This window comes from Pecten maximus, chromosome 1 (genome assembly GCF_902652985.1).
Source record: "Pecten maximus chromosome 1, xPecMax1.1, whole genome shotgun sequence".
Lineage (NCBI taxonomy): Eukaryota > Metazoa > Mollusca > Bivalvia > Pectinida > Pectinidae > Pecten > Pecten maximus.
In genome coordinates, this window is record NC_047015.1 from 2,738,530 (window position 1) to 2,758,913 (window position 20,384).

General features: G+C 36.7%; 1 protein-coding gene across 2 annotated transcripts; it reads right to left on the reverse strand.

Annotated features, from left to right (window-relative positions):
- Nucleotides 1-137: 137 nt before the first annotated feature.
- On the reverse strand, nt 138-20,325 carry LOC117322389. 2 transcript variants are annotated; one of them, XM_033877275.1, is made up of 6 exons: nt 20,275-20,325; nt 16,958-17,152; nt 16,431-16,571; nt 12,026-12,609; nt 11,299-11,366; nt 138-2,274 (listed from the first exon to the last, which is right to left on the reverse strand). In XM_033877275.1, exons 2-6 carry the CDS (start codon nt 17,132-17,134, stop codon nt 2,237-2,239), a joined length of 1,008 nt encoding a protein of 335 aa, XP_033733166.1. In that variant the 5' UTR covers nt 17,135-17,152; nt 20,275-20,325; the 3' UTR covers nt 138-2,236. The 2 variants fall into 2 exon arrangements, with proteins under 2 accessions (XP_033733166.1, XP_033733158.1); XM_033877267.1 differs by having other exon boundaries at nt 16,431-16,574.
- Between the last annotated feature and the right edge of the window lie 59 nt (nt 20,326-20,384).

Consider the following 20,384-nt stretch of genomic DNA (forward strand, 5'->3'; position numbering starts at 1 on the left):
AATATTTGTTATTATACTGTCAAATGACAGAAGTAATAAAATCTTTATTATCATACTGTCAAAGGAGAGAAGTAATCCATAAAGATATTACTACATTCCACGTAATTCAGTCTATATTAAAGGTACGACAAAATCTGTTGGAAACAAACAGGTTTTTAATCAATCACACAAGTCATAATGTAGCATCATACATATTACATTAATTAAACAGAATATTGTGAAATAAATATAAAAACATTATGATAAACAAAATTATATGAATAAATGTCAAAAATATATTAAATATTTCTATTGTTTTTTGTGCAAAAATGCACTTTTTTCACAGCAAAATAGACCAAGCTTAGCCAACATGAGTACTAAATAAAGTCTCCTTTACCAAAGATGGTTACCAGTCTAAGTTTGAATTTACTTTTGGTACGGAAATGTAGTACATTTTTAAATGGCTTAGTTCTCTCAAAATAAAACATAAATAGGGGTTGTTTGGCAGTAATAAATACGAAAACTTTCAGACATCCCTTTACTTCTTGGGGTCCCATGGAAGGGATCCAGAAAGGAGCCAGCCTTCTTTTGCAAATCTGAATCAACATCATTCAGGTATCTTTTCTAACACATATGATTGAAATATTAGTTGGAGAAATGGTTTTAAAAAAGTCTTGTCAACAAAATCTTTACAGTTGATGGGCAGCAAGGTTAAACTGTAAATTTTGATTAAAAAAACAAGCATGTAAATTTTATATCTAGTTTCATCTGTTTTTTCTATAGTTCTGATCTACAAACATTTGTGTAAGATTTGTGACAAACAGGTTGATCAGTAAGTTTTACTTCTTTATATTTCTCCATATCATAACATTTGATTGGCACCAGATTCCATTACAACGAAAGGGTCCCTGTAATCTTTACTACGACAAGGACAGTTACTATACAAGCACACCTTTACCATAAACCACGACTTACTTGGGATATACAAGCACACCTTTACCATAAACCACGACTTACTTGGGATATACAAGCACACCTTTACCATAAACCATGACTTACTTGGGGTATACAAGCACACCTTTACCATAAACCATGGCTTACTTGGGATATACATGCACACCTTTACCATAAACCATGACTTACTTGGGGTATACAAGCACACCTTTACCATAAACCACGACTTACTTGGGATATACAAGCACACCTTTACCGTAAACCACGACTTACTTGGGGTATACAAGCACACCTTTACCATAAACCACGATTTACTTGGGGTATACAAGCACACCTTTACCATAAACCATGACTTACTTGGGATATACAAGCACACCTTTACCATAAACCACGATTTACTTGGGGTATACAAGCACACCTTTACCGTAAACCACGACTTACTTGGGGTATACAAGCACACCTTTACCAGAAACCATGACTTACTTGGGGTATACAAGTACACCTTTACCGTAAACCACGACTTACTTGGGGTATACAAGCACACCTTTACTATAAACCATGACTTACTTGGGATATACAAGTACACCTTTACCAGAAACCACGACTTACTTGGGATATACAAGCACACCTTTACCATAAACCATGACTTACTTGGGATATACAAGCACACCTTTACCATAAACAATGACTTACTTGGGATATACAAGCACACCTTTACCATAAACCACGACTTACTTGGGATATACAAGGACACCTTTACCATAAACCACAACTTACTTGGGATATACAAGTACACCTTTACCATAAACCACGTCTTACTGTCTTGGGGTATACAAGCACACCTTAACCATAAACCACGACTTACTTGGGATATACAAGTACACCTTTACCATAAACCACGATTTACTTGGGATATACAAGCACACCTTTACCATAAACCACGACTAACTTGGGATATACAATCACACCTTTACCATAAACCACGACTTAACTTGGGGTGTACAAGCACACCTTTACCATAAACAATGACTTACTTGGGATATACAAGCACACCTTTACCATAAACCACGACTAACCAAAGTCAGAAACCTGTGTTATAACATAAACCTATGGAATGACATGAAAATGACAAACATGATATCTGGTCTCAGTGTGTACGATTAACACCCATCAAGATGTAATATATAACCTTAAAACTCTTGTGAGGAGTTCAGACCAGTTGAAAGTCGAAATTGTACGGGACTTGTAGAACTGTCGTGTTAGATTTGCCATCTAGATGTAGAAACGACGGACTCTTCTTAGGTCATTCAACCTTATAGCAATGTAAGGTTCGATTGGATTCTGAAAATACAGAAATGAAAAATGACATTAATTAATGTCTGCTCATTGCTGAATGGGTACAGTCATTGCTGAAGTATGTTACATTCACACAAGGGGAATACTTAGCTACGTATAGGGATGCTTCACAGCTGTTTTTTTTTTAAATCATTTTTCATGTTGGTACTGAAGTAAGTTTAAAAGTTAAATGATTCTAAAGATTCTCTACATGTGAAAATTGAGAAATATCTCTCCAGTACTTTTTAAGAAATAGTGATAACAAACTTTAATTTTCAAAATCCAAGTTTGACGTCTGTCAGAACAAGCAAGTTGACTAATATTTGCATCTAGTTTCCTTTATCTATCTGACTTTTACCAGAAACATTCTTTATTACATCTTGATATGCATACCCTAAAACAATTATTGAACTTACACTTTAGTAACTATGTATTTTCATTGATACATGTTGTCAAGATTTTACTATGAAACTCTCCCATATAATGGAGTCTTCCTTTTTTAACAGAAGAAACCTGAACCACTCCATATGCTCATGAAACATCTACATAGTAGGACTCATTTAGGCAAATATATGAGTTATAAGGGTAATTCATCATTACGATTAATACCAATTGTGACATCCGAATCTAATTTGAAGTACATGTCTACTTTTTTTAGTACCAGCTAATGTAAATTAAGCTAATTAATTAATTAAGCCTGTGAAGTACTACGCTAATGTCAATTGAGCTAATTAATTAATTAAGACTGCAAAGTACTATGCTGACTGTATCGGCTTCATATTTTTTGTCCCTAATTTTGCATTTCTCAGCACTACCAACAGAGTTCACAAGTGCTATGACCACATTTAACAACTCGAGCAATGATACTCTCCTCCTTCATTTTGTCTGTTTCCCAAACCTGGCTTCACACCTGTTTACAGTAGTGATACTCTACAATTTAACCAGGTATTTAAAGTTTGATGTTGAGCCATGCACAGCCACACACACCAGGTTTTGCCAGCCGTACCAATGAGCTATACTTATATAGTCATAGCATGTCTAGTTAGACAAGTACTGTCGACCTGTTTAATTTTATTTAGACCTGTCCCCGACTTATATAGACAAAACCTGTACTTCAGGCTCAAGGCTTTCCGATCTCTGTTATCTAATATCTACTTTGGCAAACAAGTGTTAACAATGTAAACAAGAAATCCAAGAGTGTTTATTTGTTCTGTTATGATCTTCCCCCTTCTTTCCTGATAACAACGAGAACATCTAATGAAATGTAAGAAAAGTAATTTAGGTGTCTCTTTATCTATAACTTGACCTACATTGAACTCATACCAGCGTGAGCTAACACCTGCGTGACCTACATAGCCTGGGAAACCCCAACCTGACCCAGTAGTACTTTTTTTTATCCCAAGTGTGACCTAGCCCCACAGAGACCTACTTTACCACATAAAAGACATGAGATTTGTATAGTGTAGCATCAGATACATTTGTAACACAGGAGTAGAAGCAACACAGATTACATATTCTTCGCCGTTTTTCAAAGACCCGAGAGCTAGGTGAATAACTTGCTTTTATTAATTTATTTGTAATCATCTCAGTCTTATCTGCTATATCGTGGCCAACACGTACTTGTTATACACAACTCAGTCAAGCGATATGCATGGTGTTTAAATGTATACACACAGCTGCTTAGTGAGTTAAAACCCAATAGATTTATTGCTACGGATTCTGAAATACAAGTGGTTTGTTATAGTTTTAATGTACACACAAAGCAAACGAATACGTGTTGTTATTACTGGCATTTCACTGCAGAGATACACATGTAAAACGAGTATGTAAACATTGTGAATACTTATCTTGTTTCGTTTTTATAAGGGTCAAGCTATGAGCAAGTTACTGTTAAGAGAGGTGTAATTGCCGTTTCCTAAAATTCTCCCTCCAAATTTACATTTCAGTCAAAACATGAAAGGGGCCCAAAGGGGTAATTTATTTATAGACATATTTAAAATATTCCAGAGTTACTGTTCTTTGAATGTGTTCGTATTACTTTTCAGGATGGAACGTTTTCCGGAATTAAAAGACATCGTCAATTCCTTAGATAAAAGCTAACTACTCAAGAAATGACGACAGAACTGTACGTTGAACGTAACCATATTCCGTACTATTGTAACAACGCTGCCGCTGGCACGTGGTTAATTGTTCATCAATGAAAGGATTGTCGGAATGAGCAGATTTTCCTGATTATCACATCCCACTGGAGGTGCACACGGTTCCTGACCAAGATCCGAACCTCCTCTTTATTTGAAGATAAAGTAAAAGACTTCATTCTTGTTGATAAATAACTTTTTTTCAAAACAGAAAGCTAGTAAAAAACATTGTAAATCAATTATTAGGAAAATGATGTCTGATATGATCTGGGAAATCACCTGTGTTCTATAAATAGAATGCAAAAGAGTTCCATTTGAACATAAATGGTGGAACACATGTTCTCTGGTCTAAAGATCAGCTGGCATGGTTTACAAGTTTACAAGAATATTCAAGTGATATTTAAGCTGAATAAATGATAATGAATAGATATCTTCATCTGGAATATTTTTATGACTGAATATTTTACCGTTTCCACAGCCTTGGGTATTCTGCTATAAGGTATAGTCTGTTTCATAAAACTTCAGAATAACTAATCTTAATAAGGACGCCCCTACTGTCAATTACCCGCGCTCTGCACCCTTATTAGGTCAAATATGGTATGTACATGCAAGGGAGATGTCAGAGTTGTCTGAAAAACAAGAGGCCCATGGGCCTTAACGGTCATCTGGCTCTAAAGACTCTTGTACTGTTGTAGTATACATACTCCTTGGCAAGTATAGTGGCACTGCTGGCCATGGCAGCATGCAAAGATTTTGGACCGACCAGAAAATAAACAACACTTGGTCAGGACCATCTCAGAATCATTGTAGCAATGAAGTTTGAGATGAATGTCACAGGTGGAAATTGAGAAGAAGTTTGAAATAGGTGTTGTTCAGGAAAACCAAAATTGCGCAATCATGTTACAAAATGGCTGCCGTAGCTGCCATGTCAAAGATTTTATGAGGCTGAAAATTAACAGCACTTTGTTGGCTCCCCTTCCTTAACATCCTCACCTATTTCCAGCTCAATTGCACCAGTAGAACTGGGGAACATTTAAAATGTGTTTTTCAAGATGGCTGCCATGGCAGCAATTTTGGATTATAGACCAACCCGAAAAATAACTAGAACACTGACACGTCAGTAAGGGCCCCGCTATGTGTCTGACCCTTCAGGGTAAATGTAATAATTATTGTCAGTGTTTTTCCTGCCTATATAACTGGGTGCGCCAAACGACCCCATTCTCAATGCGTTTTAGCCTGATTTTTTCCCAAAATCAACTCGAAAATTCCAAATAACATTTGTATGACGACTTTTCACAATCAATGAAAAAATTCCCAGTTTCGTTTTTAGGAATACACTGTGCACTGTAAAATTGGTTAGCATAGAAAATTCAATGTTAGTGTTTGGGTGTAATTTACAGTTTGCGCTCAAATTTTCCCAATTTGGCATATTGAAGTTTTCCCAAAATACCCAGGAAAAACACTGATTGTAATATATTGACATGAAACTATTAGATATATGTTTTTGATTAACCTTTGCTATTGTTTCATTAATGTTAGCATTAATAGGGCCACTGACAATACTGCTTATTATTATTGTATGGAAAAGCTAGCTAAAAGAATTCTACAAGCATTACACTTTTCAAATTTGTTTCAAATCTAATATCAAGGAGCACACAAACTGATATAATCTCAATGCAGTTATTCTAATAAGGTAAACTTGAGAGGGTTTTCTGAAAAACAAAACATACCAAATGTGAAGAAAAGGGGAGAAAAAAAGGATTTTTTAAAATATTTTAATAATGTGCTTTTTTTGTCATTTGAGGTATAAGAAATCCAAACCAGTACTTTTTTCACCTTTTTTTTGTTTTAAAACTTTTTATATTTAGACTCAATCAACTTCAAAATTTGGTCGCTTGACACCAACTTACCTTCATAATGTCATAACAAAATCTTTAATACCATTTAAAAAATGTCAATCCGACCTTAACATATGACCCATTGACTTTGAACTTTGGTCAGTTGATACCTTGTTTGATTGTGACCAACTTAAGATTAACCACTTAAAAAATGTCAATCCGACCTTAACATATGACCCATTGACTTTGAACTTTGGTCAGTTGATATCTTGTTTGATTGTGACCAACTTTGCATAAGTCATAAATTATGCTAATGGAAGACTGTAATAGTATTGTATATGTATGTGTGTATTGTGGTTTTATGTCAATATGTAAAATGTTACATCATCGAAAATCGGCTTCCCTCAATACCTGTACGTACCAATTTTCGCCGCAATCAAATAATATCAAAATTTCTACCAATCAGAAGCCTCTGTTTCATTCCCATGACAACACAGGTTTTGGAAAGGTGAACCATTGTTCCCTCAAAACCCCTATATACCAATTCTCTCACCAAAATCAAACAATAACTAAATTTTGACCAATCAGAAACCTCCATTTGTTACCATGGCAACAGACGGTTTCGTAAGTGGTACCATTGTGTTTGGCTTCCCTAAATACCACTATGTACCAATTTTCACCGAAATCCAACAATATCGAAATTTCAACCAATCAGAAACCTCCATTTGTTACCATGGTAACAGACGGTTTCATAAGTGGTACCATTGTGTTTGGCTTCCCTAAATACCACTTTGTACCAATTTTCACCGAAATCGAACAATATCGAAATTTCAACCAATCAGAAACCTCCATTTGTTACCATGGCAACAGACGATTTTGTAAGTGGTACCATTGTGTTTGGCTTCCCTAAATACCACTATGTACCAATTTTCACCGAAATCCTCCAACTCTTGTCAATAATTTGGCGCAAAAGAAAAAAATGGACAGACGGACAGACAGACGGACAGACGGACAACCTGATTACTATAGGGCACCGCATCTTTGATGCGGGGCCCTAATAAACAATTCTGCAATCTGCTATAACTAATGTTTCAAATTTATATAAAAGCATATCAAAAACAAGATCATTCATTGATAAGAAAATGTCAAAATTGTTTTGACTGCTAAAATCCAAAAGGGTCGATTACCTGGCATTTTGAAGCCGACCCAGGATGACCTTGACCGTTGACCTTTGAACTTGTGACCTTGAACTATGAGTTTGATCATTCTGTCAGTTAACTCTTGGTTTATTTCTTGACAACTTTGCATAATCGAATAGTGAACAGTTAAAAACAACAAAGATCCAGTATTTTCATGTTAATGTTAAAATTCAATATGGCCGCCTAACAGCCATTTTGAATCCGATTTGCATGAAATACTACACATCTGATCTAGGATGCATGAGAAATCATCAGTTACAATTTGAAACAAATCCTTCATCTCCTTCAATCATTTTTGTGCAGAAGAAAAAAAACGGACAGACGGACAGACAGACAGACAGACGGACGGACGGACGGACAGACGAACAACCTGATTACTATAGGGCACCCGCATCTCTCGATGCGGGGCCCTAACAACACTTGGTTAGGACCATCTCGGCTACAGCAGCCCCACAGATGTTTGAAATAGGCATTGTTCAGGAAAACCATGATTGCGCAATCATGTTACAAAATGGCTCCCATAGCTGCCATGTCAAAGTTTTTATGAGGCTGTAAAATAAGAACCCTTTGTTGGCTCCCCTTCCTTAACATCCTCACCTATTTCGAGCTCAATAGCATTAGTCGAACTGGAGAAGAAGTTTAAAATGTTCTTTTCCAGATGGCTGCTATAGTGGCCATGAATTTTGATCGGTGGATCTTTTAATCAGTGGATTTTGGACCGACCCAAAAAATAACATCTGGACCATCTCAGGTCAATTAGAGCTGAATCCCACTGGTGGAACTTTAAAAGAAGTTTTAATAGGTGTTGTTCAGGAAAACCATGAGTGTGCAAAATTGCTTAACCTTATGACAGCATAGTCAGTGTTGTCCACAAATGAACTGTTATCTAGAAACATAGGCACATGTCTCTGTTGATTGATAAGGGAAAACACTGAAATAATATCTATAGGATCAGAAATGAACAAGAGGCCTATGGTGTTAACGGTCATCTGACTCTACAGATCCTTCCACTATTGTGGTATACATACTCAGTAACATGTTAGTGGTATTGTTGGCAATGGCAGCCATCTTTGATTTCAGACTAATTAATATAACCCAAACAACTCTTGGTCTGGAAAATCTCATGTAAGTTAGAGCAGTATCCTAAAGGTGGAACTTGAGATAAAGTTTGAAAGAGGCGTTGTTCAGGAAAACCATGATTGTGCCTGGCCATCATCTTACAGAGTGGCCACCATGGCTAAAAAATAACACTTTGTTTTCTCCCCTTTCTTAACATCCTTTGGGTCAGATAACCTCAAAACTAGATATCATAATACTAAACTTCAACTATCAGCCATTTTGAATTCTGGAACAGATTCATATTCAAACTATAGTAAGGGCCCCGTTGTGTGGCAATTAGGTCAGCAAAATATACATCACAAACATCAACCTCTATACTTACTTAGGGAAAAAAATTCTGTTAATTCTAAAACTCTTTGGTTAGGTTTGATTTTACTCACATCTATCTAAATCCTGAATACCTCCCCAACCAAGAACCAATGTCATAGCCACAGGTCTATTTAATCCTTGACATTGGGCAGTGACCTTGATCTTTGGAAAGATGACTTCTTGTTTAATTCTGACCAATTTTGCTTCAGAATATCTAAACAAAATGTTAATCAGTTATAACATAACTTTGCTTGTTTAATTATGAACGATCAATTAATCGTATAATCAGATTACCTTGTCCGATCAATTATTGAATTTCACCAAATTTAAAAAAATCAAAGTCAATCTAAAAATAAATGTCTAAAATGTGTCTTAGTTAATGTTATTAATACTTCATTCTTTTATCATTTGTTAAATTCAGGAGCAAAACAATTGATCATAACTTTAGTCTGATGCTTTTATTTGAGGTAAAAATAACAAAGATGATTAAATATTAACCAGACAGATCATGGAGTTAAATAATACAAGTCCATGTTATATTGATGTTTAACTTGTGGAGATCACAACTACATGACAACTTCACTTCAAATTCATTTTATTGCAGTTATTGACACGTATTATTATGTTTTTATGTAAATCAAATATCCAATGAATTATCTGTATTTGAACCACCGGTAGTGCCGATGCATTGACATTCCTCTACTCTTAGCCTGCATGGGTCAGTCAGACGCTTTAGTGCTACTATAACCAGTCTGCTGGACACCATTGATTACTGAAGATAACAATACTGGAGATTATATATAATTGCGTAAAATGGGAAACCACTTCAAAATTCACTCTTTGATTTTTGGATTTTAATATCAACATTGCTAGAAATGTTTCAAATCTATTAATTTTTTATTATAATTGATGATCGGCCCTCTTCTTTAATTTTAACCATTATTGCTTCATAATGTCATAACCAAATTTTCATCACTAACGATACAAAATTTGACCTTGACCTTTGCACATGATGTCCTTGACGTTTGATTTTGGTTTTTTACCTTATTTTGCTCTTTTGTGAACTGAATTCCTTGACCAAATTTGATGTAAATCCGTCATTAAATACTTATCAGCAGTGAACAAAATGTGTGAAGTGATGGATAGATGGATGGACAGACAGAGTGATTATTATAGGGCACTCTTAGCTCCAATACGGGACCCTAATGAGCACAACTAATGACCACGGGGAACCTATATATGAAGTCTGACAAAACTCCTTCCAGAAGTTCAATTTGACCGACCCTGGAACCCCTGGAGCATAGACAAACAAAATCAGTCACTTCAGACTTTGTCTCATGCAACCTAAAACAAGAGGCCCATGAGCCTTAACGGTCACCTGATTTTTGAAATATTTCAGTAAATTTGATTGACACTTTTTGAGATCAGTCAGGGCCAACATGTGCATACCATTAAGCAGTCATCCCATGCTGATAATGCTAACAAATTTAGAATGAATTTCAAAACAACTAAAACAAATGATAGTCAATATGTGATTTCCCTATAACTATAGTAAAGTTTATCCCCTCCCATGGGGCAAATGTGAGACCCTAGGGCTAAGAAATCCACAATTATGGTAAAGCACCTTAAGGCCCTTCCATCTGTGAAGAGTATTTGATTCTACCTTATTTGGGTTGAATTGCAAGAAGATTTTTGAAATTTCAGTCAATTTGACCCTTTTTGGCCCCGCCCACCAGCCCCTGGGGTCAACCAGGGCCAACATGTACATACCATCAAACTGTCATCCTATGCTGATAATTTGAACCAAGTTAGAATGAATTCCAATACAAATCCAACAAATAATAGTCAAAAATGTGATTTCCCTATATAAACTATAGTAAAGTTTACCCCCTCCCCAGGGGCAAACATGAAACCCCAGGGTCATGACATTCACAATTTTGGTAAAGCACCTTAAGGCCCTTTCATCTATGAAGAGTTTTTGATTCCACCTTATCTGAGAGTAGAGAAGAAGATTTTTGAAGTTTTAGTCAATTTGACTCTTTTTTGCCCCGCCCCTCAGGCCCCTGGGGGATGGGGACCATATAATTCACAATTTTAGTTGACCTTTAGCCATAGGAGCTCCCTGCCAAATTTCATTGAATTTGGTTAGGTGGTTTTGGAGAAGAAGTTGAAAATGTAAATTGTTTACGGATGGACGACGACGGACAAAAGGCGATCAGAATAGGTCACTTGAGACTTTGTCTCAGGTGACCTAAAAATGCAAGCAACACCATATCATAATAATCCAATTTTTAAAGGCAGATACAAACCAGAATGTAGTGCATACATAACAATGTACTTTCATTTTTCATAGAACTTACATGTACATGTAGAAATTACCAGGTAACTGACATTTGACCTTATAAAGTGAGACCATTGAAAACCTACCTGGAAATAGACAATCAGTACCATCCAAACAGGATACCACCCATTCACAAGCATCTTCAGATGTCAACCTACAAAGTTTATCATAAGATATATAAATACAGTATTGATGATGTGTCTGTTTTATGTTTTGCTACAGCTGTATATATCTGCCAAGAAAAGATAAATATCGAGACTAAAGCAGTACATTTATGTACATGACATTCTTTTGATATCCAATACTGAACATTATCAAATTATATAATTTTGGGGCTATGTCACCTCCCCATCTAGTTATTGTTTTAGCAGAAATGTAAATGGCAAAGAGATGTTCTAGAAATTCTGTTAATTTTCAGACATTTTGTCTGATAAAAATGCATAAATTTGCACGATGAGTATATAATATAGAATTTGTGTACACTCAATTTAATGTTATTACGATTTGTAATCTTTTTGAGACATTAGGACAGATATTTGCAAGTGAAAAAATTTATGAAGTAGGAAATGCAGTAACGAACGTAACCAATATTATCGCCATTTAAAAGGCTTATTATAATCTCTATTAAGATTGAAGATACATCTCATATTAAGAGACCATTCTCCATTAAGAAACAGTTTTTCAACTTCTCTTTAAGTTAAGTGGTTACTTAATACAGATTTGACTGTTTGTCAGTAAATATACAAAGACCTGTATGTATTGAAATAACTTGCAGCATAAATCAATATGAATATACATGTACTAACAGACTACCTGAATCTGACAGCGACCGAGGCTTCATATTGAAGGACCTGAGTTTCCTTGATGGTGCCATACTGGGCAACAAGCTCCTCTAATGTGGACAAGTCACATCCTTTTGGCAGTCCATCCAGCTGGACAACATGGCCCTGTGTAATGTTCCATTCTAATGCCTCACTAGACCTACTGGACTCGCTGTCACTTGCATAGACTTGTTCATCACTTGAGGCAGTAGTTCTACACGAGGTAGATGTAAATACAACTGACTTTTCTGGTGAGGAGTCACTGGGGCAAGAGGATAATGAACTGAAAGATATGGAGGCAGATTCCTTGAAGATTTGAGCCAAACTGTTGAGATCTTTTAAACTAGCTGACTCACTGTCATTGTCCGATACCCTGGGTACCATGTAGACTGGCCTCTGGTTACGCACCGATTGTGGTGAAGATGACAAGGATGGGAAGTCTTCCTCAAATGTTTGGGGACTTGGAGGTGGCTGAGAAGTTTGTTTTGACAAACTGGCAAAAGGACTAAACTTTTTGACAGCAAAGTCAGTGTTTTCCACAAATGAACTGTTATCCAGAAACATAGGCTCACGTCTCTGTTGATTGATAAAAGAAAACACTGAAATAATATCTATAGAATCACAGAAATGAACAAGGGGCCTATGGGCGTTAACGGTCATCTGACTCTACAGACCCTTCCACTATTGTGGTATACATACTCAGTAACGTGTTAGTGGTATTGTTGGCAATGGCAACCATCTTTGATTTCAGACTAACCCAAACAACTCTTGGTCAGGACACTCTCAGGATCATTTCAGGTAAGTTGGAACAGAATCCTAAAGGTGGAACTTGTGAAGAAGTTGAAAATATAATATTTTATTATTTATGGCAGTAATCATTGTAAGATTTTACAGACGAATCCAGAACACCATTTCCAAAATTCTGATGAGCCTTGACTCTCAATGCGGTTAGTCAGTATAGTGGGTACTCAAAACATGAGCGAGTCCTACAAATTTTCAGTCCGTCAGTTTGTAATCAATTTAGCCTTGAGAGGTGTAGCCCGTCTTCACCCCCACTGTCCCACCAGAGCCTCACCAATTACCCCTCCGTTATTATTGGAAATATCAAAGTTTATAGATTTTTTTGACCCTACAGAAGCCACTTTATGGTGTTTTTTTGTTTGCATTTTATTTATTGGCCTGTGTTAAAGTCAAACCTAATTAGTACCAACATACATTTTAATTCAACTAAAAGTTTGTTAAGGGAGGATATTACAATCATAGACGATATGCTTTTGATTTGTATCAAATGGTCTAAGACAAACCAATTTGGCGAAAGAAAGCATGAAATTCTACTCTTCCTTATGTCCCGCGTTATCTTAATATGTGTGATTTGATCCAGCCTCCTGCATCTGCTCCCACCTTCTCGCTCCCCGGTTCCAGACTGAAACCCTTTTCCTATCCCCCATTTCAAAAATTCTTGCCTAAACTTATTTCACCCACAGGTTGAGATCCGACCTTATTTTCATCTCATAGTTTTCGGCGTAGAGGAGCCACATAGGCCTTTCATCAATCTCTGGTCCCGGGGGTACTGATACAGATGCAGGGAGACTTGGCCAGTGAGGCCTATAAGGTGTACCTAGACCACACTTTAAAGCAAAAAATGCTAGTGGCACAATTGGTTAAATCGTCAGGATCCATCATCTCAGGATCATTTCTGTCAAGTTTCAGCTCAATAGCACTGGTGGAACTTGAGAAGAAGTTTAAAATGTGAAAAGTTTACGCATGGCGGACAGCGCACAGCGGACAACGACGGACGAAGCAAGATGGCTATAGGTCATCCTGACCTGTTGGGTCAGATGACCTAATAATCATTATATATTTTACTCATGTTAATTAGGTTAAGAAAAAGTACTTTTGTTTGTAGCCCTTTCATGTAAAAATCAAGATATGAACCTTCGAAGGCTGATATTATAGGACTTAATCTTCAACATGTTTCTTTCTACTCTTTTTTAGTTGTAGATATTGCGACTATCAGCTGACATTAGATATGTCCTGTGTCAGTCAAAAACGACTGATTTGTCTGGTGTGTAAAAGGAGAATGATGTGGAAATCTCATGCAGAATAAATGTTATGCCCTCTGGCCAAAATAAACGATAAATCAGCAGCCCACTGCAACATTTAAGCTTTCTCTCTGTTACATATAAAAATTTATCTAAAGTCTACTTCAGCAGAATTAGTTTTAGCTGTGTGGAAATGGTATAAAGTGTAAAAATATAATTAATGTTGTGTTGGGCATCTTTTAAGACTTATAATAGTCCTGCAAAAATACATCTAATGTGTCTAACAGTTACCTGCCGATCCCTGATACTTTTTTTGCAGTAGCCGCTACTATCATATTTGTACATGTGTGTTTTCATGGGAAGTGAATTTAATTCAATTATTGTTTCCCATATTCTAGTGCTTGATTTTAAATTATGTACTTTTGTTTGTAGCCCTTTCACCCCTCCTAATTGCTTTAACTATTAAATATAATGGACTTTCAGAGATATCAAATTGATCAGGGGTGAAAGGGCATTTTATGTTAATGTTATCCTTATTGTATATTATTTTATTTAATAACAAGAGGTCCAGAGGGCCTGTATCGCTCACCTGGTTTTCATGAGATATGAAACAAGAATGATGCTTAAGTATATTTGTCACTGGTATAATTTGGGATCTTATCTTTATCTTATTTCTGAACAACTTTCTTCTTCCTAATGTCTCACTTGACAATGCCTCACTTTTGGCCTTTAGTTGAGCATTCGCCGCTGTGAGGAAGGCTTTGGGTTCTGTCCCCTAGCAGAGACATACCAGAGTCTTTAAAAATGGTAGTTGCTACTCCTGCTTAGCGCTCAGCATATTTGGAGTGAGACGACCGGTTCGCCCGTTGTCAGTATAAAGTGACCGGGTGGGGTGTGCTGCTGGATGTCTTTGGCAGTATGCTTCAGTGAGGTAGTACTATACTATAAATCGGCAAAAGTTCCAGCCTATCACAAAGAGACTTAACACGAACATACTGCAGCCTCCCAAAACACATATACACCACTCACCACACGCATGCATGTCGCACGTACGGGAGGCCGTCTTTAAATGACCTTAGCTGTTAATAGGACGTTTCACAAAATAAACCAAATGTCAATATATCATATGTATTATATATGGGTATGTGAGGTTTTTATGCCAAAAAATGCATTAATCCATGAAATGAAATTGACTTTTGGCACAACCCCATAGGGATGCTACCACACAAATGTGAGTGATATCCATTGCTAAGTTTCAGAAAAGAAGTTGTTAAAACCAATTGACCCTTTTGCCCCTGCCCCCCCATGGGGGGTCAGTTCTTTCCTTTATAAAATTTTGAATCCCTACCTACTAAAAGGATGCTACCAGTCAAATATGAGCTGTTTCAGAGAAAAAGTTGTTCATATCAATTTAGCCAAATTGACCCCTTTAGGCCCCACCCCTCAGACCCCTGGGTGGTCAGCCTCACCATTTGTACAATTTTGAATCCCACCCCATAGTGATGCTACCAGGCAAATATGAGCAATATCCATTGCTCGGTTTCAGAGTAGAAGTCGTTTATATCAATATAGCCAAATTGACCACATTTGGTCCCGCCCGACAGGCCCCTGGGAGGTCAGTCAAATCATTTGTACACTTTTTAATCCCCACCCCATGAACATGCTACCATATAAATGTCAGTGATATCCATTGCTTAGTTTCAGAGAGGAAGTCGTTTATATCAATTCTGCCAAAATGACCCCTTTTGACCCCGCCTCTTAGCTCCCCAGGGATCAGCCCTGTCATTTGTACAGTTTTGAATCCCTACCTCAGGGGGGTGCTACCAGGCAAATATGAGTGATATCCATTGGTTAGTTTCAGAGTAGAAGTCATTTATATCAATATAGCCCAATTGACCACATTTGGCCCCGCCCCTCAGGCCCCTGGGGGTCAGCCCATCATTTGTACAATTTTGAATCCCCACCCCATAGTGATGCTATCAGGCAAATATGAGCGATATCCATTGCTCGGTTTCAGAGAAGTTGTTTATATTAATAGAGCCAAATTGACCCCTTTTTCGCCTCGCCCCTCAGACCCCTGGGGTCAGCCCCACCATTTGTACAATTTTTAATCCCCCTCCCCATAGGGATGCTTCTGTTTAAATTTGGTCAAATTCTGATCTGTGCTTATGAGGAATAAGTCAATTGTTGACGGACGGACGACGGACGCTACGGTATGGCATAAGCTTACCTTGGTCGGACCAGGTGAGCTAAGAAAACCGCCAAAACTTGATTTTTAGTGTTTGTAATATATATTGAAGGGGAGATAATTTGGCTACCTCTATCCTGTGTACATACAATTTTATTAATACCTACAGGTCTGTCTATGTTGTCCTTACAACCCGGTTCAAATGTGCTAACATGTACAGCAGGCATGGTTTCCACTTTTTCCCTCAGCATCCTGCCTCTACCTTTACCCTTCTTCACAACTGGTCCATATGTAGGTAGGTTTTGTAGCTGCTAGGTAATGTCAAACAATTAAACCACTATCTCAGTATACATAATTATAATTAAATAATAAAATCAATTAATAATTAGAAAACAGTATCATATCTGGCTGCTCTAGTCATTTCTGATGAAATTGCTACAAATATCTCCTGTAATCCCTAAACTACGGTCCAGAACTTTAAATAAGATGTTGGTTTTTGATCTCTCTGATTTATCAGAGTTAAAGCTAGCTTAATAAATTCTAGCAAGTTGGAAATAGTCTAAAGATGTTATATAAATATTTTCACTACCATAGAATAATTTTTAGAAATTATTTTTCATATAAATTCCATATAATTAACAAATATCCTCAATTTTCCATCATTACTATTATCTTTTATAGAAGTTTTACCCACTTCTTGAAAACTGGCCTTAATAAGAGGCATTCGTGGTATCCGGCGTTCCTCATCAGATTTCCCTCGACCAGAACATCGACATAAATAAACTTCTTCATCAGATTCATCTTCAACTTCAAATCCAAAAATAATATCTGTATAAAAATCAGGATCGTACAGCTGCCATCTCATGCCCATGCTATTAATACTGCAAATCTGTAAAAATAAACACATCGTATTAATATTACGCATAAAAAAATTAAATCAGATATTGATTTAATAGCATTTAATTTTAATAGCAAAGTAAAGGATTAAGGGTGAAAGCCTCTATATCCAAATCATAAATTACAATATTTATCAATTTAATATAAATATGGTACTTCGGTATGGTATACAGCTTAAATATTGGTAGTTGAAACATTTATGTTTGCGATGTTCATCATAGCTATCTAAAAATGTAGTGTGATGTCTGATTGTGGTAGACTGTTTATCATTTACCCGTGTTGTTTAGAGTTCGTTTAGTTAATAAAGAATGCAGGTAAAAACAATGCCTTTATATCCATATCTAGAATTTACCTGGTAAGGAGATTGCTGAACATTTTAATTCATATCATAATTTTATATGAATCACAGTTCAGATGGTAATTTAATTTGAAGACCTTTTCTATGAGTAAAAGTTCAAGGAGTAGTAGTGTGCAGCCAGCCGGGATCGAACCAGTGACCCTCGGCTTACTGGTCCGCCACTCTACCGACTGAGCTAAAGGGAAATTCCCCCTAGCTGGAAGCTAGAAGGCGACCATACAACTATGTACATTATTTACAATTAAAACCTGGCCTGCTACATATGTAACTATCTATTCATTTAAACATTTCTTCTCCTTTTATATGATGTGTCTCGTTTTCGGAAGGCAAACAATTTTTCTACTCCAAGGTGGTCCACGAACACGATATGTATATTCTTCTGTTTTGTGGTGTTCTTTCTACCTTGCTTCTTCCTGTTATGACTTCGCTGTTTCTCTTTTACATCTTGTTAACTTGTTTCTGATTTGTATTCAGGAAAAATTCACAATGACTTTTGAGTCTTCTAATATTTTTAAACATTCCTTTCTTTGGTGTCTGTGTTTCAAAGCGAACTACATGTAGGCCTGTAGTGTAGTGGAACTGGACAGCGTCGACCCTCGGTGACCAGGTAGACCATTTGGTAGAGCATCCGGCTAGTGTTTGGAGGTCCAGGGTTCAAACCCTGGTCTGCCCGTGCATTTTTCCTCTCCTATTACACTAGAATATCGGTTAACGTTCCTAGTGACTGTCTTTCCTAATTATCGCATCCACAGGTCCTAGCCTCGTCTGTCAATACATCGATTACGGTAAACCTCCGGTTAGTTCGAACAAAATTAAATACCTGTTCGAATTATTCGAAATTATGCTTCAGAAAATAAGCGCGAGTTCGAACTATTCGAATCAATATCAGCAAAAATCTCGGCAGAGTAAAATCATTAGGCACAAACACATCCATCGTAAATCTGATACGTAATAACGGCGGCCTGAACAATGGCACATTTACAAGTAAGTAAAATGAGAGTATTTCATTTAATTCAATGTTAATTGATCGTTAACGTTCTTCATTTCGCGATAACTATGATGGTTATTGCACGAAGCCGCTCGGGCAATGCGTAGCTACAGTAGGCCCCAAAACAGTACCGTACACGTTTCATTTGTGACACAAAAGTTAAACATTTGTACAGTATAATCTTTGCATGGTTATATTTTTTCATCTGAATGAGAAACTATCGCTATATTATTATAATAAATGGTCTCTTAAATACATCAAAAGCAGTCTACATAACCTGTTGCGTTTACGAATGCACTACTGTAAAAATAGGCAATATATATATGTTGGTAAAATTAGGTCAGAACATCAACATGTCTGCTTTTAAATATGCCCAGTCGTATTATCTACCAAACATAGTTGATACCTGCAAAATTATCCATCACTAATTGGGACACCTGTGGATTGTTTTGACTGGATATGAATGCTTTTCACGTCGTCACTCAGCAAGATCGGGCAGCCGATCCTTTCAACTATACCGCAAGCGACACCTCTCGTAGCATGCTTACCTAGTGTGAGGTCGCAGGTTTTCAGGTAATACTTTGATTGGCAGTACTTAAGAGATGTCCAGTTACAATTAAATAATCATAATGCTAAGTTAACACTAGTTATATGTGAAAATTCACGGACGATTTCTTAGTTAGCCATATACACAGCACAAATACAAATATCGCATGTTATTTATACATTGTCGGGGCCTACATTTGCAATCAACTGTCTCGTGCGTGGTGTATTTTGCAATGTAACAAAAACTAAATTAACGCTAAAATATGTGGCATATATTAAATCACAGACGCATTCTAATGATCACGCATACAATCTAATAACCTAAACGTGCTTGTTGATCAAATTTAAATCTTGGCATTTTTTCGGGGCCGGTCATCGGGGCCGGGTCGTCGCGAGTTTTCAATGGAGTTTGCCGGAAAAAATGTTACTTTACGTTCTTCATTTGACAAGTTCGAACTATTCGAAATGGTGTCTGTTATAAACAGCCAGAGTTCGAACTATTACTAGCTAAAAAATTACTGTTTTTCTAGAAAAAAATGTGTGTTCAAACTATCCGCGTGTTCGAATTAATCGGAGATTTACCGTATATATTGGATGTATTGACAGACGAGGTTAGGACCTGTGATCGCATCACTTTTCCTGGCCCTTCTAAGAAATTTTCATTTGTACTTCTAATAATTTTTCAATAAGTTTTTGACAAATAAAAAGACATAAGTATCTGATGATAAACGTAAAAAATCATGATTTGAACCTTAGAATATGTCTTATACGCTCTGGCCAAAATAAACGATAATTATAATTCAGCAGCCCACTGTACTCCAACAATGTTAAGAGGTTTTACACGGCGAGATACTTTTGACAGGCGCCGTGTAACCTGCCCATAGCTGATTTTCCCGATGCTGACGATGACATTTTCAAAGAATAAACTCCTGGATTTCGGGCGGAAACTGCATCAAAGAATTAGTGCTTCGGAAATAAGAGGTCGCAGTCGGCAAAATAATATCCGATAGAAAAAGAGCCGACCAGCCCACTGCGACATTTAAGCTTTCTCTTTATTATTATTACATTTAAAATAAATTTAGAGTTTACTTCAGCAGAATTCGTTATGTCTAATCCGTGTGGAAATGGTGTAAAATGTAACAATATAATACTGATGTTGCGTTGGGCGTCTTTTAAGACGTAGTAGTCCTACAAAAATATATCTGATGAGTCTAACAGTTACCTGATGATCTCTCTCGATCCCTGATGCTTTTTTGCAGTAGCCGCTGCTATCTCATTTGTTAAACCTATTTCTATTGGTCGGTTTGTACCGAAGGAACCAATCAAATATCG

Excerpts from the sequence above, each read along its gene's own strand:
- LOC117322389 (XM_033877267.1), bottom strand. The coding sequence starts at position 17,134 with ATGGGCATGAGATGGCAGCTGTACGATCCTGATTTTTATACAGATATT. Across the intron at positions 16,575-16,957 it reads TTAAGGCCAGTTTTCAAGAA|CAGCTACAAAACCTACCTAC; the intron begins GTGGGTAAAACT and ends GACATTACCTAG. Across the intron at positions 12,610-16,430 it reads AGGACAACATAGACAGACCT|AGACGTGAGCCTATGTTTCT; the intron begins GTAGGTATTAAT and ends ATCAATCAACAG.